The 25,535-nt window shown below is 37.1% G+C and overlaps 1 protein-coding gene across 3 annotated transcripts in view; it reads left to right on the plus strand.

The window, feature by feature from the left end:
- Positions 1-25,535, plus strand: part of TXK (TXK tyrosine kinase) — a 59,607-nt gene that overhangs the window by 26,227 nt on the left and 7,845 nt on the right. For all 3 annotated transcript variants that reach the window (XM_005608789.4, XM_005608790.4, XM_001495014.6), the window contains 6 exons: positions 8,005-8,084; positions 9,030-9,157; positions 14,267-14,341; positions 16,838-17,009; positions 21,526-21,742; positions 24,357-24,421. In XM_005608789.4, the coding sequence (XP_005608846.1) occupies positions 8,005-8,084; positions 9,030-9,157; positions 14,267-14,341; positions 16,838-17,009; positions 21,526-21,742; positions 24,357-24,421 (737 nt within the window). The remainder of the gene's footprint in view (positions 1-8,004; positions 8,085-9,029; positions 9,158-14,266; positions 14,342-16,837; positions 17,010-21,525; positions 21,743-24,356; positions 24,422-25,535) is intronic.

Consider the following 25,535-nt stretch of genomic DNA (forward strand, 5'->3'; position numbering starts at 1 on the left):
TCTCAAATGATTTCAACTCTAACATACTAAAACTTCTTCATTCTCTCCAAAGCGCCTTCTGCCAGTGGAGTCTGTATTTGAATGGCTCATCTACCTTTGCATCAATGCCAATCAATTATATACTCTATCCGCATAAGCTTAGCTTAGGCTCATTAAAAAACACAAATATAGAAAAATATACAATGCTGCACTTTCCTTGTTCTTTGAGAACACAGGGAAGAGAAGGGTAGCCAAAATATCGAACTCAGATCAAAACTGCTCATTTAGGTTAAAACAAAACAAAACTGCATATAGTTTAATTTTCCAACTGACGGTAAACATTAACTGTGGGTAAACGCAGAGTCAAAACTAGAAACTAGGTAAGAGGTACGTATGTCATTATGCGCTGCTGTCGGATGTTGAGGAAATCTAGAAATAAAAGAGTGAGAAAGAATCAGTTCTGTAACTGAAAACTCAATGCCAGGAATGGCTCAGGACACAGGGATGGTCCAGTTAATAGCTGGGGATGGGCAGAGTATGAGGCACACAGAGCCAGCCTCAGGTGGCCATGGGGATGGAGGTTGGAGATCAGGCCTGGCTTCACTGGCTATGAGGAAATGGAGCGTGGTAGCAAATGTGATATCTGCTTGGTATGATATCAGCAGGTGGCCATCTGTAAAGTGACAGTAGTTGGTCCAGAATGGACAAAGATGACGTTATGACAGGCAGGCAGGACCAGAGAAGAAAAGTCCAGGAGTAGGGCCACAGGAAGCAAGTTGGTCACAGGTAGCATAGCCAGAATCACTGGACTCTGAGCTTCAGCATGAGAGGTTCTGCGTCTGAGAGGAAGCCAGAACAGAACGAGGGTCTGACCTCCCTACGGAGATTAGAACAGGGACTTGCATAACAAATGCCGCACACCCACAAGCCAGATAGCACAAATGGTGACATTTGGCCATAACATTTTTCAGGAAATAAAACATTACAGTTACAGGTGAAGCCCATCCCCTCATCTTTCTTGTCCTCCCCCACTCCCCAGAGGCAAGCACAATAAGAGATGGGTGTGTTCCCATTTTGTCCCCTTGTTTATATTTTTATGGTATATATGTGGATAAACAACCTATGGTGTTACTTTGTGTTTTAGTTTTTGACATAAAGGAGATCATATGTATTGATTTTTTAATTAAACGTTATATTTTTGATTTCATTCATATGGGTAGATATAGATGAAACACATTCCTTTAACTGTTGTATAACATTTCATTATATGAGTATACCAAAACATACCCATTTCACTACTGATAAACGTTCAAATTGTTTGTAATTTATTACTATTACAAACAGTGCTACTAAAAACTTGTACATGTCATCTTGTCCACAAGAGCAAGGGTTTCTTTTGGTTATACCCAGAAATGGAACGATGTGGTCAGAGAGTATGTGCAGATTTAACATTAGTAGATATTTTCAAATCATGACTCAAAGTATTTGTTCTAGTTTATACTCTTACAGGGAATAAGAAGACTGGTTCCCTGCATTCTTCCCAGCAGTTGGTAGTTTCACACCTTTTTTCAAGTCACTGTGTGAGAAATTTTATATATATATATACATATATTTTTGTGTGTGTGTGTGAGGAAGATTGGCCCTGAGCTAACATCTGTTGCCAATCTTCTCCCCCATTTTTTTTTTTTTTTTTGCTTGAGGAAGATGCTCCCTGAGCGTACATGCATGCCAATCTTCCTCCACTTTATATTGGGACACCGCCACAGCATGGCTTGATGAGCAGTGTGTAGGTCTGCACCTGGGATCTGAACTCGTGCACGCAAACCCAACCACTACGCCACCAGGCTGGCACCTATATATGTATTTTAAAATGTGCATTTCCTTGATAAACAGTTTGATTGAGTAACTTTTCATATGTCTATGGGCTGGTTGTGCTTCCTCTGCTGTTATATACCTGTTAATATCCTTTGCACATTTGTCTGTAGTGTGTTTGCTTTTGTAACTACTACATATTTTAAAAATATATTCTGGAGGCCAACTCTGTAGCCTAATGGTTAAGTTTGGCACTCTCTGCTTTGGTGTCCTGGGCTCAGTTCCTAGGCACGGACCTGCACCACCTGTCAGTGCCCATGCTGTGGTGGCGACTCACATACGAAATAGAGGAAGATTGGCGCAGATGTTAGCTCAGAGTGAATCTTCCTCAGCAAAAAAAAAAAAAAAAAAAAAAATATATATATATATATATATATATTCTGAATACCAATCTTTTGTCAGTTATGTGTTACTACTACATTCTTCTGGTTTCTGGCTTTTTAAAAAACTTGCTATTTTCTTTCCTCATATAGAATTTTTTAAAATGTTAATGTCAAATTTCTCAATATTTTGCTTTATAACCTCGATTTTTTTGTTTGTTTGTTTACTATAAGAAATTCTTCTCTCTCCTGAAGTAATAAAGGGATTTTATATATTCCTTTAAATGTCTTAAAGATTTGCTTTTCACATTTTGATCTTTAATCTGTCTGAAGTGTGTGTCTATTTTAAAAATATACATATTTTTCCTGTATATCTTAAAGTGTTTTTTAAATAATTTACATATTTTCTAATTTTTATTTTTTAAAATATGCCTGGGTTAAATCCTACTTGGTTATGAGGAATTAAAAATATATATTGCTGGTTTGGGTTTCCTAATATTTTATTTAACATTTGTCCTGTTATGTTCAAAATAAGCCTGGCTGCTAATGTTCTCTCCTCTTTGTCTGGTTTTATTATAAAGGTTATACTAGGCATCATAAAATGAGTCGAGGAGTGGGGCTTTGTCTCTTTTTTTCAATCTCTGGACTAGTTTATATTAGAAGTTGTTTGCTCTTTGAAGGTTAGGTAAATCTCTAGTAAAATAGTCTGGACCTGCTGCTTTTTCAAACAGATGGATATTCGACTACTGATTTAATTTTCTTTTTTTCTCGAGATGTTTGATAATTTATATTTACCTGGAGAATTGCCTACTTTATATTATTTTCAAATTTATTGCATAAATTATTCATGGAAGTATATTATAATTTTTATTGCCTATTTCAATAATTGGTATGTTCACGTGGTTCAAAAATCAAAAGATTTTGAAAAGTTTTCTTTCACCCTTGTCCCCAAGCCATCAATTCCTCTCTCTAGAGACAAACTACTATTATTAGTTTATTTTGCATCCTTTCAGACATATTTAATACATACACAAGCAGTAAAATATATTTTCTCGTGTCGCTTTTGCACAAATGGTAACATTACTCTTCTGTAGTTTTTTCACTTGATATATATTGGGAATCTTTTCACATCAGTACAAAAAAAGTGTCCTCATTTGTTTTACACCTGCATAGTATTTCTTAGTGTGGATGTGTCACGATTTGTTTAACCAATCTTTCATTATGGACAGTTAAGTGGTGTCCACTCTTTTGCCATTAAGACAATGCTGCCGTAGGTGACCTACACACACCTCTTTTCCTATTTATGTGAGTACATTTGTAGAATAAATCCCCAAAGGTAGAAATTCTGGGTCAAAGGGAATGTACATTTCTAACTTTGATAGATGTTAAAATGCCCTCTAAGAGTTGTGTGCATTTATATACCGACTAGAAGTGTAAAAAAGTGCCTATTTTCCCACAACTGTTTTAATGAAACATCTGGAACTTTGCTGTCTGACATCCCATCTCAGTGTGGATTTAATTTGCATTCTCTTATTCTGGGAATGTTAAGCATCTTTTTATATATTAAATTTTATATATTGGTTTCCTTTTCCATGAGCTGTCTGTTCATATCCTTTGCAAGTTTTACTATTTGGTTTTTGATGCTTTTCTCACAATTTCTAGGACCTATGTAACTAGATTAAGGAAATTAGTCATTGTGATATGTGGCAATACTTTTCCCAGTTTTTTAATTATCTTACACTTTTTTTTTTGCCATGAATAGTATTTGAATGTTATGTATTTGAATTTTTCAGACAAAAATGAGGCCTTAGGGTTTATCAGGTTAGAATTGCCTTGCTCACTCCAAGGGTATAAAAAAAAATCTCCTATGTTTCTTGATTGCTTTAGTTTATTTTTTATTTTTTACATATGCATGTTTGATGCATTTGTAATTTTTCCAGCTGTAAAGAGAGAAGTATGGATCCGACTTCGTTCTTTTCTAGATGGTTACCAAGTGTCCATCTTTTCTGTATTGATTTGAGATGCCAATCTCATCATAAACACTGTTCATAGTCTGAACTATACTGCACTTTCTACTTAGTTTCATCGATCAGCTTGTCCATTCACCTGCTGCCGTTAAATTCTGACGCTTTAAATACTGACGCTTCGTCTGGTGTGGCTAGCCTCCTCATCATGCTTCTGTTTCAGAAATATTCTGGGTATATGTTTTGCCCATATGAACTTCAGAATTACTTCTCCTAGTTTAAAAAAACTTCCTGTTGGTTGCATTGAATTTACCGATTGATTTAGGGAAAATTGTCAGGCATCACAAATCAGTGGGGTTTGGGACTAATTTGTTTGGGACTCATATATTGATTATTCATCTAGAAAAAATTAAAATTAGACCCCTATCTCAAGTAAAAATAAACTTTAGATGGATTAAAGGCTTAATGAGAAAAACGAACACTTTTGTATTCTTCAGCAGCATTTTTTCTTCATACAGCTCTTGCACATTTATATTAAAGTTTATTTTAAGGTATTTTTTCCTTTCTGTTCCTATTATAAATGGGTAGATCTTATTGTTTATACTTATGAAAGCTCTTGATTTCTGTGAATTAATTTTGTAACTGACAATTTTGGGGAATTCCAATTTTTTTTTTTAGTAGTTTTTCAGTTGAGCCTCTTGGGTTTCAAGTACATAATTTTATCAGCAGCAAATAGTGATGATTTCAACTCCTCTTTTATAATTTTTTTTTTTTGAGGAAGATTAGCCCTGAGCTAACTACTGCCAATCCTCCTCTTTTTGCTGAGGAAGACTGGCCCTGAGGTAACATCCATGCCCATCTTCCTCTACTTTATACATGGAACGCCCACCACAGCATGGTGTGCCAAGTGGTGCCATGTCCGCACCCGGGATGCGAACCGGCAAACCCCAGGCCTCGGAAAAGCGGAACGTGTGAATTTAACCGCTGCGCCACGGGGCCAGCCCCACTCTTTTATAATTTTAATACAGTATTTCTAGTTTTTGCCTCTCACTTAATTGCATTGGCTATTATCTCAGAACAGTGTTAAATACCAGTGCTGGCAGTGGGCATTTCTGATTTTAGTTGGAACGATTTTCACCTAACGCATGATGCTGGACTTGGGAATAAAGTAAATAAGCGCTATTGTGTTGAGGAAGTACATATATATTCGTATGTTATCAAGAATTTCTAAACATTGATACTAGAAGTTAAAATTTGTCAAATGCCTTTTCAACATTTATGGAGTTGTTCTTGGAGTTTTTCTCCTCAGATCTATTAATACGATTCATTATATTAATGAAATCCCGAATATCGAATTACTCTTGCCCTCATGTGTGCAATCCCTCTTGGGATAGGTGCATTATTCCTTTATTGTGCTACTGGGTGTGGTTTGTTAATATTTATTTAGGATTTTTGTATTGATATGACTGAAGACTGGTTATTAGTTTTCCCTTTTGTCCACGATCTTTGCTGTATTGTTGGTCTTGATCTTAAGCTCACTTTGTATGAAATTTAGAAGTTTTTCTTCTTTTCATTTGCTCTGGATCTCTTGGTTAACCTGTCTACCATTTCTTAAATTTAAGATTTGGCAACATCACAACGTGTACGGTAATGTTTTTTAATGTTGTAGCTGTTTTAAAACTATCCAGTTTTAAAACTTTTCAGTTCAGTAGATCCATTAAGATTTCTAGCTCTTCTGGAATCCATTTTGATAAGTGTTATGTTTTGCTAGTTAATTATGCATTTCATTGAAGCTTTAAAATTTATTGTATAGAGTCAAGAAGATTCTTAATTTTTTTCTGGATCCTGTAACTTATTTTTGATTGATTTTTCTCATTATTTATTGATTAGGTTAATTAGTAGTTTATCTATTTTATTGTTTTTCCCTAGACAAACAGATTTTGAATTACAAGGTGTATTGTATTTTGTTTAATTACTAACTGTAGTATATTATATTTTATGTAAATAATATTTAAATGATTATAAAATATTAAAGTATTATACATATAGTAATACATATTAAAATATGTAAATTATTATAAAAGATTTATTATTTTCTGCTTTTGTCTCTATTAATTTCTTCTCCTTTACTTGAGTTTACTTTATAGTTCTTATTCTAACTTCTTGAGTTGGATACACTTATTTGTATTCCTTTATTGAGATAAGTAATAAGACTATGAATTTACTTCTGAGTACTGCTTGAATTATATAGCAAAGTTTCTGATACGTAGTGTTGCCTTATTATTTTCTAGATATTTTGCACTTTTACTTGAATTTACTTGAGTTTTACAAAAGAGAATTTAAAAATTTATAGGTTGTTGGGGCTTTTTACTTTGGAGTTTGTTATTAATTTTTAGTTCTGTTGCTTGTGGTCATGAATGTTGTTTATATTCATTCTACTCTGAAGCTTTAGAAGAGATCACTACATATACAACTTAATTATATGCATATTATATATATGTATATGCATATATACTACATACATACCTCTTTGCTTTTTACATCTCTGTTTTTTACATCTTGTGTCTCCTGCGGTATGTAACGCAACCCTTGCACACAGTAGGAATTCAATGAAAGCTAGATTTTTATCATTTTAGATGGCTATAAGAGATTCTTTGGTTGAAAAACTCAACTAGAAAATGAAGCTTGTCTCTTGGTGAGCTAGAAGGAGCAGGAGAAGACTTTGCTTAATGTGTCCTGTTTGCCTTGAGGGTCAGACCACACTGTTTTGCTTGTGCAGTTCTCAAGCAACTCATCAGATATTCCTAAGCATAAACTTTCATGGGTTTGAGAAGATTCTGAGATATTTACACTTGGGCTCTTCACAAGTGTAAGCACACTCAGTCAAGCGGAAACTTTTTGCAGTATTGAATAAACCAACCAAATAAAAGAGTCCAACATTCAAGATTATTTGAAAGCAATTTACAGCTTTATTGGAGTTTCTCAAAGAATGTCAATGAAGATCCAATTCATAACCTAACATCAGCTTAGAATATTCTTCTACCTGCCATTTCTCTTTTCCTCTCTCCCGTACTCCTACAGCAACTAAAATGTCTCTTCTTGCTTTTCTCTCCAGACTCCTCCAAATCTATTCTCTGTCCATTTTTATCACTAACTCTGGTCTCTTTTCCCACTCCCAGCCTCTCTAGATGCATTTCTCCCTGTCTCCCTCACACTCACCTGCCATGTTGTTTCTTTTCTTTTTTTTTTTTTAAAGATTGGCACCTGGGCTAACAACTGTTGCCAATCTTTTTTTTTTTTCTGCTTTATCTCCCCCCAACCCCCCCTGTACACAGTTGTATATCTTAGTTGCATGTCCTTCTAGTTGTGGGATGGGGGATGCCACCTCAACGTGGCCTGACGAGCAGTGCCATGTCTGTACCCAGGATCCGAACCCTGGGCTGCCGCAGCGGAGCGCGCAAACTTAACCACTAGGCCACGGAGCCGGCCCATCTTTCCTTCCAAAGTACAGTCCTTTCAGTCTGTCTCAGATTTCTTCCTATTCGTGAGCTACTTTAATCTATTATCTTGATCAACATAACAAAAATAACTAAATGGTTGGGTACAAGGTTGTCAAATGCAGAATTTTTCTTAGAAGAATCAGGGCAAAGTTTTAAAATACTCATACGTTACAAATTCTTGTCCCAATTATATTTTATTTTACAGGTATGACTTCTAAACCTGTAAGGGAGAGAAGATTGTATGTATGTGTAAAAACAATCCCATCTTTTATAGTAAGTCAGTATAGCTTTGTGATCATAACTGAGCTGTAGGTTTGTCTTTCTCCCTAATAAGGAATAAACTTATACAATGAATGAATGATTTTGCAGGCTAAAGAAGGAGCATTCATTGTCAGAGATTCAAGGCATTTGGGATCCTACACAATTTCTGTGTTTATAAGAGCTAGAAGGTAAGCAATGGTGGTTTTGATCACTTTAGAAATAACAATCCCTGGGACAGTCTTTTTAATGGAGACACCATCACGTAGAAAATGTAAGCAAGAGCCTAATGTAAGAGGCCAGATTGCTAGCCTGAAAGTTAGGACAACTAATCAGTTCAAGCTGTATCCCTAACAAGCTCCGAGTGTGATAATGGATAAGTTACTTAACGTCTCTCATCTCCTTTTCTCAACTATCAAGTGAGGAGGTTAGATTAGGTATAGCAGATACTAGTGGTGCTTTCCTCATATTCCTTGGTTTACCCTGGGGTTTACCTGCAGAGTTCTCCCACACTCAGAAACCTTCCGGTATCTCTCTGCCTGGGGATGTTCTCTCCCTGTGGGAACTCGTGTACCCCATGGGTAGACCTGAAGTGCCTCAGCGCTAGTATCCTAGGCACAACCCTCTGTTAACGAGGAATGGAGGGTAAGTCCCTCAGCTCCTTTGCACTGTAGTGAGACAATTCTGAGGTGTGTTCCACAGTTTCTCATAGCTTCCTAGCGGGATTAACCAGTCGCCCATGGCAAACCTGCTCATCAATGCACTTTATATTGGTTTTCCTCCCTTTGTCTCGTATCTGCTCACACCCCTCATGGTGCATTTGTTCATTCATTCAATGATGCCTGATATTCAATAAATACCTGTAAGTGTCCATCATGAGCTCTACTTTTTGGACACTGGACTTGTCACCTAGACAACTTTGACTGAAGTTGTGGTTGAAACTAAGGCCCTGGTGAGGTAGCTGAGGAATTTTCCCAGGATGGTAAGGCATCTGTTTAATTTAATCCAGTCCACTCTTCAGAATGTCGTGTTGCTAGGATAAGAGTTTTAGAGGTGGGATCCTTTTGTTTAATGAATTAGCTTAGTTCCAAAGTGATCTTTTACTTGTTTATGAATTCACATTTTATTGATTGTAGAAGTATGGAGGCTACCATCAAACATTATCAGATTAAAAGGAATGACTCTGGACAGTGGTACGTGGCTGAAAGGCACCTCTTTGAATCAATCCCTGATTTGATCTGGTATCACCAGCACAATGCAGCCGGTAAGTCAGGAACTTCAGGCTGGGAGAGTTGGAGAGCCAGACCTCAGACAGGCAATGCATCTTTGGTTTCAGATACTTAACAGGAGCAAATATCCCTGTAGAAATGTTTACGAGCTTGAAATAAAACCTGTCGTCTGAGCAATTCTCTTTGTTGATGATTCTTTGTTTTTCTAGTCAGGGGGCAAGAAGTAGGTTGACGTTTTACATTTCTGCCAGGTTAGAAAAATGATAGATGACAGGGAAGCAAGAGGCCACTTAGTCGTTATGCATTTGTTCTTGAGATTTACAGAGGGCTAAATGTAATAGGACTTCAGATGCCCTAAACAATGATGCTTCCTCCTCTTCGCCTCCATAAATTTGCTCCCTACTTTAGACAATTGCCATAGAAGATTACTCTTAAATCTCTCATTCTCTGATCTTTCTTGTTTGAAGAAGAGAAAAAGTTACACAGGACACAGCCTTTCACAATTACAGTTTGACCAAAATATACCAGAGGCATATTTAACCCCCTTCCCCAGCAGTGGTTTGCAATAATTGCTATTTCTGCAAACCTATCATCTATGGAAAGATGTAGGATTCCAGAAAGTTCCACCACAATTATAATCACAGCTCTGGACTTTAGCCCTCACCCCACCTCTGCCAGACCACTTTGAGCCCATGGGGGAATCTTCTTGCCTCAGCATTATAGAATTTGGAATCCATTGTAACTTCTCAAGTTGTTTTGACTTCTTGTCAGGCAGTGCTTTTTTAGATTTCTCTCATGAAAAGTGTGTTGATAAAACATCCCTTTGGGAAAGTGGCCACTTTTCCATTACGTTGGTTCTAAATATCAGAAATAAATCCAAGGAAATTTTTATCCACTGAAGGAATGAGTCCACATGGATATTCCAGATGGTCACTGGGAGTTTGGTTAGACAGAAAGTGGCAATGCATCTAGGTGGGGCCAGGCAGGATGAATTTGTGGCCAGAGATAGAAACCTTTCAAATCAGGAGACGAGTTCTGAGTTTTCTCCTTCACACGCCTCTCTCCCCTTCCTTCAAAGAAAAAAAATCTAAGAAACAGAGTTGTTATGGTGGTGAGGTTAAAAAAAATACCGAAGTAGATCAGGATGTGCTGACATGAAAAGATGTTAGTGATAAGTTGTTTAGTAAAAAAAAAAAACCAGAAGTGCAAAGCAGTATATTTAGAGTATAGTCCCACTTCATAAAAAAAAATACACATTCACACATATATGTGTGCATAGAAAAGCTCTGTTAAACTTTAGGTAATGATTTAATACTAATAAGATTATAACAGACTACAAACTGCTAATGTTTACGTGTGGGGAATGCAACTGGGGGTACGGGCAGCTTTTATTTTCCACTTTACAGATTGCTTTAAGCTTTGATTTTTTTATCTTACATAAATTATTCTTATAATGTATAAAATACCATATAGACAAGTTTTAAAATAAAAAATTGGATCAAACAATAAATGTATAAATAAGATAAATAAAAATAAAAAATAAAAATTTAGAAATAAAAAATAAAATGAAATAAAAAACAGGGGTTGAAAATTTATAACTATGGCTACTATTTATTAGAGAGGAAAGAAAGTAGAAAAGAAATACGGCAACAAGAAAGAAGGATGATAAGAGGAAAGTCATGGGACCAGAAATAGCTGATATTTGTTGTAGATTTACTTTGGGCCAGACCTGTTCTGAGTGCTTTTATGCATATTATTTGTTTAATCTTCAGAGCAATCCTATGAGGTAAGCGCTGTTGATATCTCCATTGTACAAATGAGGAAACTGAGGCATGAGTTTTGAGGTAACTTGCTCAAGGTTACACAGTTAATAAATATCTGCACTGAGATTTGAACTCACAGAAATCTTTGAAACCATTGGAGCCGCTGAACATACTGGAACCAGAGTCTAGTATTCAACTACTTGTATTCAACTACTGCTTTCTCCTCCAGAAAGAGTTAAATCATGTCACTGGAGGATATTTTGGAGCGTACAGTTTTAGAAGAGACAGTGAATTGGAACTTTGACTATCCTGTATATTTTTTGACCTTTGCTTAATTTAGCCCATGACAATCTGTCTCCTTACCAGAAGTAAGGATAATGCAAAGAGAGTGACAGACTTCTTTTGCTAAATCACTTCAATCACTAAACCATTGGTAGCAATTCATAGACTAAAAGTATTTGACAAATAAAAACTTTGAAGTCAGAGGAAAGTGTTAGGGTCTTAAGGAAATTCTTTTTTTTGTTCTTTATTTGGATTATGTGTTGTAGAGACCCAACTAGATGAGAGCTCTAACCTCAACTAGGTCTTCAGAGTTACTGGTAAACGTCCTTTCCTGTTCTCTGTTTAAACTTTTACCCTTCTCCTCTTTTCCCCAACATTATCCACTGCCCTCCCAGCACATCACCTCACTGTCTGTACATTAGGAAAATTGAAGCCACCAGGCATGAGCTACCTCAATCTTGTCCTCCTACTGTCATGCTCTCATCCTCACCTCATTCCCCCTGGGAGTGGTAAGGCCAAGCCTGTGCTCCTGTTCCCACCACTCCTCTCCCATCGGGACCACCCACCATCCACTCTCCTTTCTCTCTTGTATCTTTTCCGTTTCTTCTGGCCTCCCTTCAGTCTGTAAACACATTTAAGACTTTCCCGTTTGAAAAACAAAACCAAAACCCTCCCTTGGTCCTTCTTTCCTTTAGATATTGCTCTTTTAAATCACACTTTTGGAAAAATGTGCCCACATCCACTGTCTCCATTTGGTCACTTTCCATTTGTTTTTCAAAGTGACCACCATATGGTGGTGCTTTCTAGTTCTCATATTTTCAAGTCCACTCTGCTACATTTGATAGCGTTGCCTTGAACTTCCCTGCTCCCTAGATGTTTTGAGACCACCCTTTCTTGTTCTTCTCTAACTCAGATCCTTCCTTATGGATCTTTCCAGTGAGTACTACTTCTACTCTTCCTTTAAACATTGGTGTTCTGCAGGCATCCATCATCACTTCTCTTCTCCCCCGAGACATTTCCCTTTGCATAATTCTTCTGCCTGGTAGACACAGGACTTGCAGTCTCACAGGCCCTGAACTTCAACGATAAAATGGAACTCTTCATCTTATACCATTGCTCTCCCTCCACACCGACTCCTTTTCCTATTGCCTGTCTCAGATAATGGTATCATCATCCTGCCAATTACAGGGGCTGGAAATACAGGAGTCACAATAGATGCCTCCATTCTTCTTAATGTCTAACTTCTGATTAATTATCAAATGCAATTAATTTCATATCCTAAGTGTGTCTTGTATATGTCCCTGCCTCTCCCTGTCCAGTACTGCTGCCTTAATCATTGCTCACTTTGACAATTGCAATGGCCTCTTAACTCATCTTGTCTCTGATGTTGACTTCCTGTTAATCCATCCTTTATGCTAATGCCAGAACGATCTATTGAAAATGTAAGTCTGGTCATGCCACTCCCTTGTTTGGGAGCTTTCAATGGCTCCTTTTCACCTGCATGAAGACAAAATACTCCTTAGCATGGCTTACAAGGCCCATCATAACCAGAATACTATCTACCTCTCAAGAGTAATTTCTTGCCCCTCCTTGCCTCTTGCTTTTTGCTTAAGTACCCCCCATCCTGCCTGCCTCACACCTCTAAGTATCATCTCATGCCGTTACCTGTGCCTAGAATGTCCTTCATAGATTCTCCTCATGGGTTAACTCCATTGGTCAGATTCATCTCAGGTATCATTTCCTCCCAGAACTTCTTTGAATCCAACAATATGTGAGGTGCTCTTCCTCTGTGTCCCAGAACACCTTGTGTATCTCCAGCACAGAACTTATTCCTTTTACATTGGAATTGCCTCTCTCTGCCTCTTCCTTCACTGAGATGGAGGTCCTGTGTGCAGAGTCCTCATTTACTCATATTTGGATCCTCTGGGATCTTTGGGAACTACCTAGAAGAGCGTCTTGCATACAATAGGCACTTAGTAATGCTTCTTTCTGTTCTTTTACTGGCCAAGCTTGTTTCTGTCTTCTAGCCTTTGCACATGCTCTTCCATCTGCCTGGAATGCTCTTCCTTGTGATCTTTGTAAGGTGGCTCCTTGTCCATCAATGCCAGCATTGCTGTCATCTTGTCAGAAGGGCCTTCCCTGAGCACCCACTCTAGAGCAGCTATATTCCATCTACTCTGCCTTGCACTCATCATCTTCTGCTTTTTCCAGTGTGTGCATGTACTTGTTTATTTTCTCTTCCCCCACTAGAATGTAAGCTCCATGAGAGCAGGTGCCATCACTGTCTTAGTCACTGCTATCTCCCACCATCTATATAATGCTTGACGCATACCAGGGCCTCAATAAATATTATCTGAAGAAATGAATAATAAATGCTTGTTGAACCAAACTGAAATTGACTGTGTAGAATACTACATGTTGACCCAAACAAACAAAAAAATCATTTACTCTACCATGCTTTTTTTTTTTTTTTAAATAAACTACTCTCAAAGAATAGAGTGTCAAAATTTCTATGCTTAAAAACTGTTGGTGGTTGAATGAATTAGTGCAATCTTTCTAGACATTCTTTGATCAGGAAATCACATTTTAAGGAATTTATCCTGAGGCAATCATTTGAGAGGCGCATGCAAATGTATGCTCAAGAGCATACAGTATATTTTACAATAGTGCAATCTTGGGAATAACTTCAGTATCTGTTTATCATCATTGACATATATCAATTACATATTGAGTGCAAAAAGCTTATAGCAAAATATTTACGCTTTTGTGAAACATTGGATATATACATGCTTTCAAATACACGTATGGAGATTTTTGCAAAGGTGTTCACAAAAATGATAACAATATGTCTCTGGATGCTAAGATTTTGTGAGAGACCTTTATTTCATCTTTATATTTCCCTGGATTCTTTAATTTGTGTTCAATGAAAAATGTTTTTCAAATAGGAAGAATAAGCAAACAGAATACTTTTTTGACTGGTTTTTGTACCATACTTTTTTGACTAATTTATTTAAAGAATGGTGCTATCTTCTAGTATATTCGTTTTTTTTCTTTTATATTGTAACTAGGATTGAAATGCTGATTTCTCTTTCTCCCTAGGTCTCATGACGCGTCTCCGCTACCCAGTTGGGCTGATGGGCAATTGTTTGCCAGCCACGGCTGGTTTCAGCTATGGTAGAGTATGCATGTGTGCTCAAGTAGAATATCAGATCCTCTCAGGAATCTACCTCAGCCTCCCTCAACGTTCCTCAAGTTTTCAGCTCTTTTGAGATATCTATCTAGATATATTTCTTCTCAAAGTTTAAATCCACCTTCTGAGATATTTAAATAAATGTATCTCATAGGGGCAATTTAAACTTTGGGGAAAAATGTTGCACTTTTATTTTAAATTCATTATACATTATTAGGAGCCCTTTTGACACACGACAGTTCTTTCTATTTGAGTGTTTGGGTTGTTGCTCTCTCGTTGCGTGGGTGACTGGGAAATGATTGCTCCCCACGAGAACCAGCTCAGATGAGCTGCTAAAAGTGTCCTCTTCACCTTTTTCAAATAGAACTTGTACAGAGTTTGATTTGAATTATTTTCCAGCAAATGTGGTATTTACAAATCTGTGAGAATAAATAAGAGTCAAAGAATCCTGTTTTCTGATTTGGTAACAATTTATTTCCTTAAATTTCTCTCATTAGTGGGATTCAAATTATACTAAAAGAAAAAATATATAACACAATTATATTTTGTAATAAGTAACCAGGACTCAGGGTTTCTATGTTAATCGGGATGGAAGGGTGATTTCAGGAGGGCATGGGTGACTGACTTATTCCTCTTTCCTATAAGTACTATATATAATAAAAGTTCTACCCTTAACAATTTACCTACGTTAAACACAGACCTCTTTAATTAAAAACAAATAAACTTTTCCATTTTTTAGCATCCAGAACAGTGCACACTTCAAAAATCTATAGCTGTATTAATTTTGCCTAGTTTTGAGTACTTCATATAAATGGAATTGGATGCTGTGCAGTCTTTTGTGTCTGGCTTCTTTCTCTCATCATTCCACGTGTGAAGTAACCCATGGGGTTGGGTGTGGTTGGTTCATTTTCATTGTGGCATAGTGCTCCATTGCATGACTGTATTACAATTGATTTACCCATCCTTTAGATGACCATTTGGGTTGTAACCAATTTTTGTCTCTTATAAATAATATTGTTATGAATATTTTTGCCTGTCTTTTAATGAAGTTCAGTACATATCTATGCTCCAGCAATGTTGGCTATATACTGAAGAGTAAATTGCCAGGTCATGGGGTATGTACACACGCAGATTTAGTCAGTTTTCCAAAGAGTTAACAAAATTTAGTTACTTTTCTGAAGAGCTTGTACCAAATTACATTTCAATCAACAGTGTATATGTGTTCCAGCTGCTCCATACAGTTGCCCTTGCCAAATTTGGTATGTGTGTGGGTTTTTTTTTTCCACTTTAGCCAATCTGGTGATTGTGTAGTAGTATATCATTATGGATTAAATACACATTTCCCTGGTGACTAATTACGTTGGTCAACTTTTCATAGGTTTAGTGACCATTTGGGTATGCTCTTTTGTGAGAGAATACTCTATTTGAGTTCTTTTAACCCTTAAAAAACCGGATATCTACCTTTTTCTAAATTGTTCATATTCTGAATAGGAATTCTTTGTTGGTTTTGTGTTTTAGAAATATCTTCTCCCAGTCAGTGCTTGCCTTTTCACTCTCTTAATGAGGTGTTTTTGATGAGCAGGATTTTAATGAATTTACCAATATTTTCCTTTATGGTTATATTCTATTGAATAAATCTATGCCAATCCCAAGGTCATGAATATATTTTCCATGCTGCTTTAAAAAGACGCCTACTATTGGGAGGTGGAGTACTTTGCAAAGCTGGTACAAGGGGCCATCAGCCCTTACAATTCTTTCGAATGCATTATTCTGAACTTCCAGCAGAGGGCGGTATTGTTATATAAAAGGAGATAGTAAAAACAGATCTGAGTGAGAGTTTTCGAGAGGGTTATTTTAAAAAGAGCTCTTTGTTCCTGATTGATTCTATAGAATGAGAAATATACAGTAACACAAAGTTCACTTCAAACATACAATTACATATATGAGGGTTAGAATCCTGACATTGGACTCATTAGACGCATTGATTAGACTTTTCCCTAAGCAGACCAGGGCAGAAAAGCCCTTTAGTGCTGGGAGTGGGTGTAGGAGCAGCAGAGGGATCTGAAATGGAGCCGGGCAGCCCAAATTTTACCTGCCTCACAAAGTTACTCACCAGGACATAAACAAACTGGAAACATGAGTATGTTGGGTCACAGATCTAGGTTTGGTAGGTTTAGTTTAGAAAAGTACAGAACTGTGGTTCATCCTCGGTCTCTCTAGAAAAAGAAGGCATGTTTTGATATCTATAATTCTTCTCCAAGTAAGTAAAGTTTGTCTTTTTAAACTTGAATTCTGGAATTACACATTTAAGCCACAGTGAGAGTATTAAAAATGGTTACAGCTCGTCTCCACTCATCTGTAAATTTTTTAACCTCTCTGTAAAACAAGAGGATAGGTGCAGATAATTCCTAGATCTTTTCTTGCTCTAAAATTTTAACATCCTTTTCCCTACTTGTAACACAGATGTTTTACTTTTGCAGAAAAGTGGGAGATCGATCCATCTGAGTTGGCTTTTGTAGAGGAGATTGGAAGTGGTCAGTTTGGGGTGGTGCATTTAGGCAAGTGGCGATCACACATCCAGGTAGCCATCAAGGCCATCAATGAAGGCTCCATGTCTGAAGAGGATTTCATCGAAGAGGCCAAAGTGATGACGTAAGTGTAAGGAACACCCAGATAAGTATCATACAATATACTGATGTCCTGGAAAGATCCTGGGTTTGGGGGTCCATTACACCTGGATTTGTATCACAACTCTGCCCAAGCTAGTGACATCAACTTCCCAAAAACATTTTTTGTTCCCTTAGGTTACCCTAGTGGCCTTTGCTCCCTGACACTACCTATATCAGACCATGGTTTTCCTATGTCTTCATCTCCTGTGATATTCATTTCCTATGTTTTCATGTCCAGATAAAATCTATATTCCTGGGTGTTGGATTAAATAGGCATAATAAGAAAAGAATGAAGGGGAGACGTGATTCAGGGGAATTTGAAGTCGTATTGGAATCCTTATCGAGAAAGAATTAGACATGTCTACCATCATGATGAGGGGATTCTTGAAATGTTCAAGCCTGATTGGGCATTTTGGGTCAGGATCTCTGATGATAATATTTTGAGGACAATGGAAGAGAGAGTTCCTAGCAGTTTATGGAGGCAGGCATGAGGCTAAGGGCTTATTTTTAAGTCAATTCAGATGGACTTAATATGTTTTTGGGTTTGAACATAGTCAATTTTTTCCTGATCTTTTGAAAGTGAGGCAGGAAAAGTTGCATTCTAATGTCCAGTTGCAAATACATTTATCTTTAAAAAATTAAATAGCTGACACACATTGTGCTTTATCTACCAAACATATACAGCTTGGTATATATTACCTTCTTTTTTGTAAGTGTGTAGTTTAAATGTCACCTCCTCCAGGAGGTCTTCCCCAACTACCCTGTTTAATTGGCACTCCTAACCCAATTGCTTTCTATGTATCACTTTGTATTAGTTCCATCAAAGCCCTTGTCACTACTCCAAAGCTTCATGTGTATTTGTTTTGTTCCTCTCCCACTAGAACATAATAATAGGACCTTATTTTGTTCTCTTAAAACTTGGTGAGTGTCTAAAATGATGACTAGCATGTGGTTGGGGTTCAAAAAGTATTTGTGGGTTATTGAATGAGTTAATGAATCCTCACCACAATTCTATGAGATAGGTTCTATTAAGATCCCAATTTAATAGAGGAGAAAAAGGAAATGTTGAAAACTTACCTAATTTGCCTACAGTCCCACAAGAAAATATTGGTAGAGTTTCTAGTGGAAATCAGAACTGTGAACTGTCTGGGCACAAAGCCCATGGTCTTAGGTAATATGTCCATCCATAATCAACACATATTTTTTGGGCAGCTATTATATGCCAGATCTTATAGTAGTGGCTGTAACTGTTAACCAAAATTGTTGTCACTCTGTGTAGCGTTCCCAGTGCAGTAGAGGAGCAACTGTAAATCTCTCCTGTGCTCTTCATCACCGTATTTCAAGGGTGTCGCCTAAATTAGAGGCCTGTACTCATGGGGTTTCCAGAACATCTGCTAAAGGTTGTTTAGAAGAATGGAAAAAAATGGCAACAGTCTTTTCCTCTTAGACAACTTCAGCCCATAAAATCCTACTAAACTTTAAAATTGTATCTTTTATCTTAACTTTGGTGTATACTTTTTGTAGTATGTTCACGTACATGATCTCATTTAACGTTCATTGGAAGGAAGAAGGACAGGTTCTATTCTCCCCATTTCACATGTAAAAGATTGAAGCTTAGAAATCTTGAATGAGTTGCCCTTGGTCACGCAGTCAATAGGAGATAAAACAAAAACTTGCATTCAGCTCTTTTGACTAGGAGTATCACATTTTCTTTAAAGTATTACAACACTGCATTGCCTTTAAAGGATTCTTCATTGTAATTGTTGAATCATGAGTTTGTCCGTGGATGTAGCTTATTAGCAGCAGAGCATGTCTGAGCTATGTGAGGTAATTATATTTATAACTATAAAAATATACATATGTAAGTAATTTTAATTTATCTAAGAACCTTTTCACTTGCATCTCATTTCATTTTATTTCATTCATTATTTCTACATCATGTCTTCATGCCAAAATATCTTAGATTTTGAAAGAAAAGCTTTAACATTATAAATTCATATTACACAAAAATGAATAAAGTAAAAATGGAAAATGCTCCTATCTCGCCTCCACCTCTCAAAGTGTCTTTCTCCAGGGGTAATTAATATTGATAATAAAAGTTTTTAGTTGGATTCCTAGGCCTTATTATTTAAATATGATTTCATTTAAATGATTTTTATTTAATATTCTAATAATAAATGAAGTATTATTGAGCTCTCCAAATATTAAATATGTTTAAAAATCAATGGCATCATTCAGTTTTCTTATATTCATTCATTCATTTGTTCAACACTTATCTATTGCTATGTGCCAAGCAGTGTTCTAAGTACTGGAAATACGATGATAAGTAAGACAGGTAAGGTTCCTATTCTTAAAGGGCTTGTGTTACGGATATTTTCTAGTGGAAGGATGGGAAGGGAAACAGACAGCAAACTAATAAATACATGAACAATATAATTTCAAAGAGAGGTGAGGGCTAAGACTACAAAACAGAATGAAGTGATAGAGACACAAGGATGGGTTGGAGCCTCAATTAGATTGGATGGTCAAGGGAGATTTGACGTGTTCTGAGCAGAAAAATGATCTGGTTTATATTTTAAATAGGCCATTGCTGGCCACTAAGTGGAGAATGATTTTTGGGAATCAAAAGTGGGGGTGGCCAGATAGGTTGGAAACTATTGCAATGGTTTGGGTAGAAGATGATGGTGGGGGGAGGAGCGTGGAGAGAGATAGAAGAGAATAGTTTCAGCATCCGTTTTTGAGACAGTGTCATCAGGACTTGCTGATACAGTAGATGTGGCAGTTCATGGGAGAAAACTAGGGAAACACAGGTGCAAAACCAGGGTTTTGGCGTGCACTATTAGGCAGAGGGTGGCACCATTTACTGAGCTGGAGGAAGACTGGTGGAGGAGCAGGTTTGGAGGAAAAATCAAGAATTCTGCTTTGGGCATGTTGAATTTGAGAAGCCTCTTAGATAGCCAAGTGTGACCAAGAGGTCAGGTAATTATATGAATCTGGAGTTCAGGAAAGAGGTCAGTATGGTCACCAGAGATGACATTTAAAACCCCAAGACTCAATGGGATCACTTAGGGAAAGAGAATAATTAGAAGAGGAGGAGAGGAGAAGCCTGCTGAGTGTGACAATATTTAAATAACAAATTTAAATAAATATGACATTTACCCTACGATGAGTCATATACACTTTTCTAGACTGAGAAAAAATTGTATGAATAGGTAGTAAAGTTACAGCAAACAAGAAGATACGTTTTCTGTTTGCATCTTTCTATCCCCCTGGGAAATATTTGTCTTGTTTGTTAGAGTGAACCACTTACATAAAGGTTTATTTATTTGTTTTTGTCTTATTTCTGATAGATTTTTGCCAGTGATCTTGCTAAGCAAATGCAGTGTAATGTTCCAATTCTCAAATGCTTACATGTGGGTATCGACTTGGTGGATTTCTCATGGCAAATTAATATTTCATTTCAGGAGTTGCTTTCCTGCCATTATTCTACTTACATCTAAACCACACCCCTTAACTGAAAGTATGCTTTATGAATTAGAAAGGCAAATTAGACAAAAAAAATATATATAATATATAGCTAAAAATTAAAATCGTGTATAGATTCTCTGAAGGCCTCTCTTCCCCACTAAGTGGAGTGTTTTTGAAAGCTAATTGTGTGGTAATGTGTCAATTAACCCCTCATACACATTGTTTTAAGGTAAATAATTTCCCTGAGTCATTGATTTTATTTTATCGTTATGAATGAAAAGAGGTAACATTACAAGATACTTTCGACTAACAAAGAATTGGCTTGTTAAACATCTTCTAAAATCACAAACATTAATTTGAATTTTTTTCCATATTCAAATTATCTAGCTGGCATAAAAGGCCTTTAGGGAGTGAATGGTATATTCCGGAAGAAACAATAAAACATGATAAATTAGATGACTAAGAAGTTCTGTGTGTGTTTTAATAGGCAACATTCAAGGAACTGTGTGTGTGTGTGTGTGTGTAGTAAATACAGAGATTTCATTTTGGTAAATGTTTTTCAGCCTCCAACTGTATCCAAAAATTCCCTTTTAAATGCCTTTATTCTTTAGAATTTAATTTTCTTATTTATATGCATCAATCACTCTTTCTTTGCTCCTGTCTGTACAGAATTTTTTGTCTGAGGGGCTGCAGTTAGAAAGGTTGAAATTCAAGGAACAGAAACTCTGTAAGACCTGGGCAAGGAGTAGCAGAAATGAGGAAGCAAAAGGCTTCCAAATGGGAAGCAGAAAAAAATAGCTCATGGGACATGTATCTACAACGACTTAGGAAGTACTGCCTAAACTCTTGACCCCATTTTCTCAGCACGTAAAGTGGAAAGGAAACTTCTCTACTTTCTCTGTGGTTGGGTTAATTTTTATCATATCTGGATGATAAAAATTACATAGAGATGGTAAATATCACCAGTTGGGTCCAAATGCTTTAAAATGAAGAAATGATACTGCTTACCGTTGTATGTTTTTCTTCACCAGGAAATTATCTCATTCAAGGCTAGTTCAGCTTTATGGCGTATGTACACAGCAGAAGCCTCTTTACATTGTGACAGAATTTATGGAAAATGGCTGCCTGCTTAACTACCTCAGAGAGAGAAAAGGCAAGCTTAGGAAGGAAATGCTACTGAGTGTGTGCCAGGATATATGTGAAGGAATGGAGTATCTGGAGAGAAACTGCTTTATTCACAGGGATTTAGTAAGTATGGTGCAAATTCCTGTTATTTTATGTATTATACTTACTTTCAGAAAGAATGAAAATTTAGAACTTTCCATACTTTGAATAATGCATCCTTTGGCTTAATTTTTAAACATTTTCCTATTCATGAAATTCGTTGTGAAATATAACTTTATTTTTAATTGCCCATTGACGCTGTAGCCAAGTAGGTGTTACTCTAAATATGCCTTGAACTAGTTAACCATCACACTAATCAACTAACTAGAACTAATTTTCTTTCCCTCTCTTCTTTCCTCTTCTTTCCTTCCTTCCACCCAATAATCAAATATGTATTGAGTACCTCATACATGTATTAAGTGCCCAGTGTATGTATTGAGTGCCTGGTATATGCCAACCATTCTGCCAGGCTCTGGAGATACAATAGTGAAGAACAAGCTCCCCTTGTTCTCTCCCAAGGGTGAAACTGCCCCCTGTGAAGGTGGTTTGGTTCTAACAGTATCACAGCAGCATTACTGCCGTATTGAGAAGGATCAGAAACCCTAAATCATTCTGTTCTGTAACGCTCACAACAGTCTTACCAAAAAAAAAAAAAAAAAAAAAAGATTGAAGCTTGTCTTGCCCCAAATGCTAATCGCTCTGCTTTCTTGCCTCGCTACCTCCCCTTGAAAAACATTTTCTATTCACTCCACATTTATTTCTGATATTCATACTATTCCTTCTATGTCCTTCCATGTCTTATGTCTAAGTCCAAAAATTAACTCCAGTGAGATTTGAGAATTCTATTAGAAGTCCCTGATACTGACTGTCACCTAGAGATAATCCTGTACTTCCATCACCCATAACCAGGGTGACTATATTATTCAAGATTCAGGCTGGAATATTTTGGGGAGAGAAAGGAGGATAATTATATTGACCCCTGGTAATTACACACACCATTGCTTGTCCTACACATGACTTAGAGTTCTCATGGCATTTGTTATTTACTACTTCCTGTAACAGTTAATCGTTTACATTGTTTACATAACTATTAGATGCTAAACTCCTTGATATCAAGGCCCAGACTTCTGAGCTGCAGCACAGTGTGATGAGAACACAGGTTACAGAGCAATGGTTCTCAAACTTAGCTGTACATTAGAATCACCTGGGAGCTTTTAAAATATCACAATACCCAGACCGTACTCCAGACCGATTAAATCAGAATCTCTGGGAGTGGAATCTAGCCACCAGTATTTTTTTAAATCTCCCTGGGTGAGCCCAGTGTGCAGTAAAGGATTGAGAACCACTTTAGAGCTAGATGGCCTGGGTTGAAATCTCGACTCTGTTTCTTACTAACTGTGTGACTTTGGGCAAGCTAGTTAACTAGTAAAGTGGTATTAATTATTGCACCCCCCTCATATGGACTTGTCGGGAGGATTGCATGAATTAATATGTGTAAGCACATAAAACGGTGCCTGGCACGTAGAAGAGCTCAGCAATGCTAACTATTGTTATTACATAGCTAGACCATTGTTTGGCATCCCTCATGCACATTCTCCAGTGTCTAGCACACAGGAGCTATGAGTAAATTTTTGAATGGATGGATATGGCATCTGTTCCACCTAGCTCACTTTCCTGCGCTCTGCAGGTTTGTCTTTTTTAATAAGGATTAGAATTAAAAACTCAACAGGGTGACGGTTTGGGTCATTCTATTTGCTCCAGGTGGCTTCTTGAAGAACCTCCTATCCTTGGTTTCTTCCTTGATCACTTTCTTTAGTGTTCTGTTTTATGCACCTACATGCTACTTAAAATATATCAGCTAACAATGAGTCTTTTCCTTGTCAAGAGCTTGCCTTGTGGTTCGGCTTTGGGATCATTGCTGGTGCTTGTCAACATCTTCCAAACTGGTTCCTTTGGTTTACTGCTTCAAGCTTCTTACTTTTGTTTCTGGACTAACTGAACCATAAATTAGCTGAAAAGAGAAAAATTGATCAAACCATTGACCTACGTGAGGTTAAGTACCCAAATCAATGATTCTCTTGACTAAGCTGACTGGAAATGGATTGTTTTGGCATCAAATCGATTGTCCCTGCATTGTATAGTACCATATTTAGTTCACTGTGGTAATTTTAAGAAATGTGAAATTGTCATTGTAAATAATTATATTCAATGAAATGTATAGTTTTTAAAGTTTTTAAATATAATTTCTTAATTTTTATTAGCAATTATAAATCCCAAAGATATGTAATGACTATCCCTTTTCCATGCATAGTGGGCTTTTCACTTTTTATTTATGATGATAAATTTTAAAATACACATTATTTTTCTATGTCAAGATTCATAGTTTATCTTCTCTTAGATTGAGTTAATCCTCATATTTATCAAGGATATTTCTTGAGAAAGATTAAAAATTTTGAAAAGGAAAAAGCGTTAAAATTTCTTTATATTTTTAAATTTCTTTGAAGAATCATGAAAATCCATCATGTGAGGGCAGACACGTTGAATCGTGGATAGCATTGACAGGCATCACCATAAAAATAGCCTGGCCGCCTACACGGAGAAGTAGTGCGGGAGCCCTAGCACACTAAGGAAAAGGAGAGTAGAAACTCTTGAAAGAAAATCCTGTGTTCAAACTTGGGCTCTTCTCTTCTTTCTATAGGCAGCAAGGAATTGTTTGGTCAGTTCTACAAGTGTAGTAAAAATTTCGGACTTTGGAATGACAAGGTACATGATTTTTTTGTTGTTGTTTACTCCTAAGAGGGAATCTTACGTTTGTCTACTGACAAACTGAAATGTTAAGCGCGTTGCTCTCTTCTTTCCTCTGGGGGAGGTGTTAATGTGGTTACATGGCCTGCTCACCCACTTTGAACTTTAGGACATGCGCCAGTTCCAGCAGTGTGGTAAATGGGTACTGGGGGCTCTTCCTCTGGTCTTCTCTCAGGCCATTATTAAGAAAACCGTGGCATATTTTAAAATTAAAAAGAATTTCTCAGTCTATTCATCATATGTGGAAGGTTAAGAAAAAAGCTTTTCTGATATATGTGTATTTCTGAAAGAGAAAAGTATAACTTTGTTTGCTTAGTTCTGACTTTTCTATGTCATCGTCATGCATTTCCATTATCAAGTGTAGTGGTTGACTTTAAGTCCACAACTCAAGAGTGTGGAAAATCTAAACTTATTTTCTAGAACTCGATGCAGTTTCTGTTTTGAGCCCCTTTTCCTTCAGGTTGATAGAAATCTAATCCCAGTGAATGTGGGGTTTCTCCCTGACTCTCTTCAGGGTCAAAATCTAAGTTCCGTGTGTATCATGGGGCCATGGTACTGGTAGGGAGATGGCCTGTCTGGTCCTTGTTGGTATCCATTGAAACTGGCTTCTTTGCAACCACCCTTTTCCTGTTTTGTCCTTGGTTGGCCATCCACACAGGTGGCCGCTGACTTATCTTAAATTTCTGCCTGCAAGATTCCTTCATATCGGACACTCTCCATGATTAGAAAACTCCGTGGAGCTATCTGAGGCCCTGTTTACCTAGGCACATCCACAGGCTATTTGTTCTCTGGAATCTTTCTGCCTGGGCAGCCCTTGTAGGGTGCAGGGTACAGGACCCTACCTCAGCTACCCACAGATTTCTAATATGCCTTCCTTTTCCCTTCAATTTTCCTCCAATCCCAACTCACGGGATCTTCCAGAGGGATGGACAGTGGTGGTGGTGGGGAGATCTCAGTCTTATTCATGATCTGTTCTCCCAAATATTTTGTTAATAACTCAGTCCTTCTCTGGAAAGCTTTTTGAAACTCAAAAGCTATGAAAAATGGCTAAAAGAGGAAAAGGAAAAGCCTT

The sequence above is a fragment of the Equus caballus genome, chromosome 3 (genome assembly GCF_041296265.1).
Source record: "Equus caballus isolate H_3958 breed thoroughbred chromosome 3, TB-T2T, whole genome shotgun sequence".
Taxonomy (NCBI): Eukaryota; Metazoa; Chordata; class Mammalia; order Perissodactyla; family Equidae; genus Equus; species Equus caballus.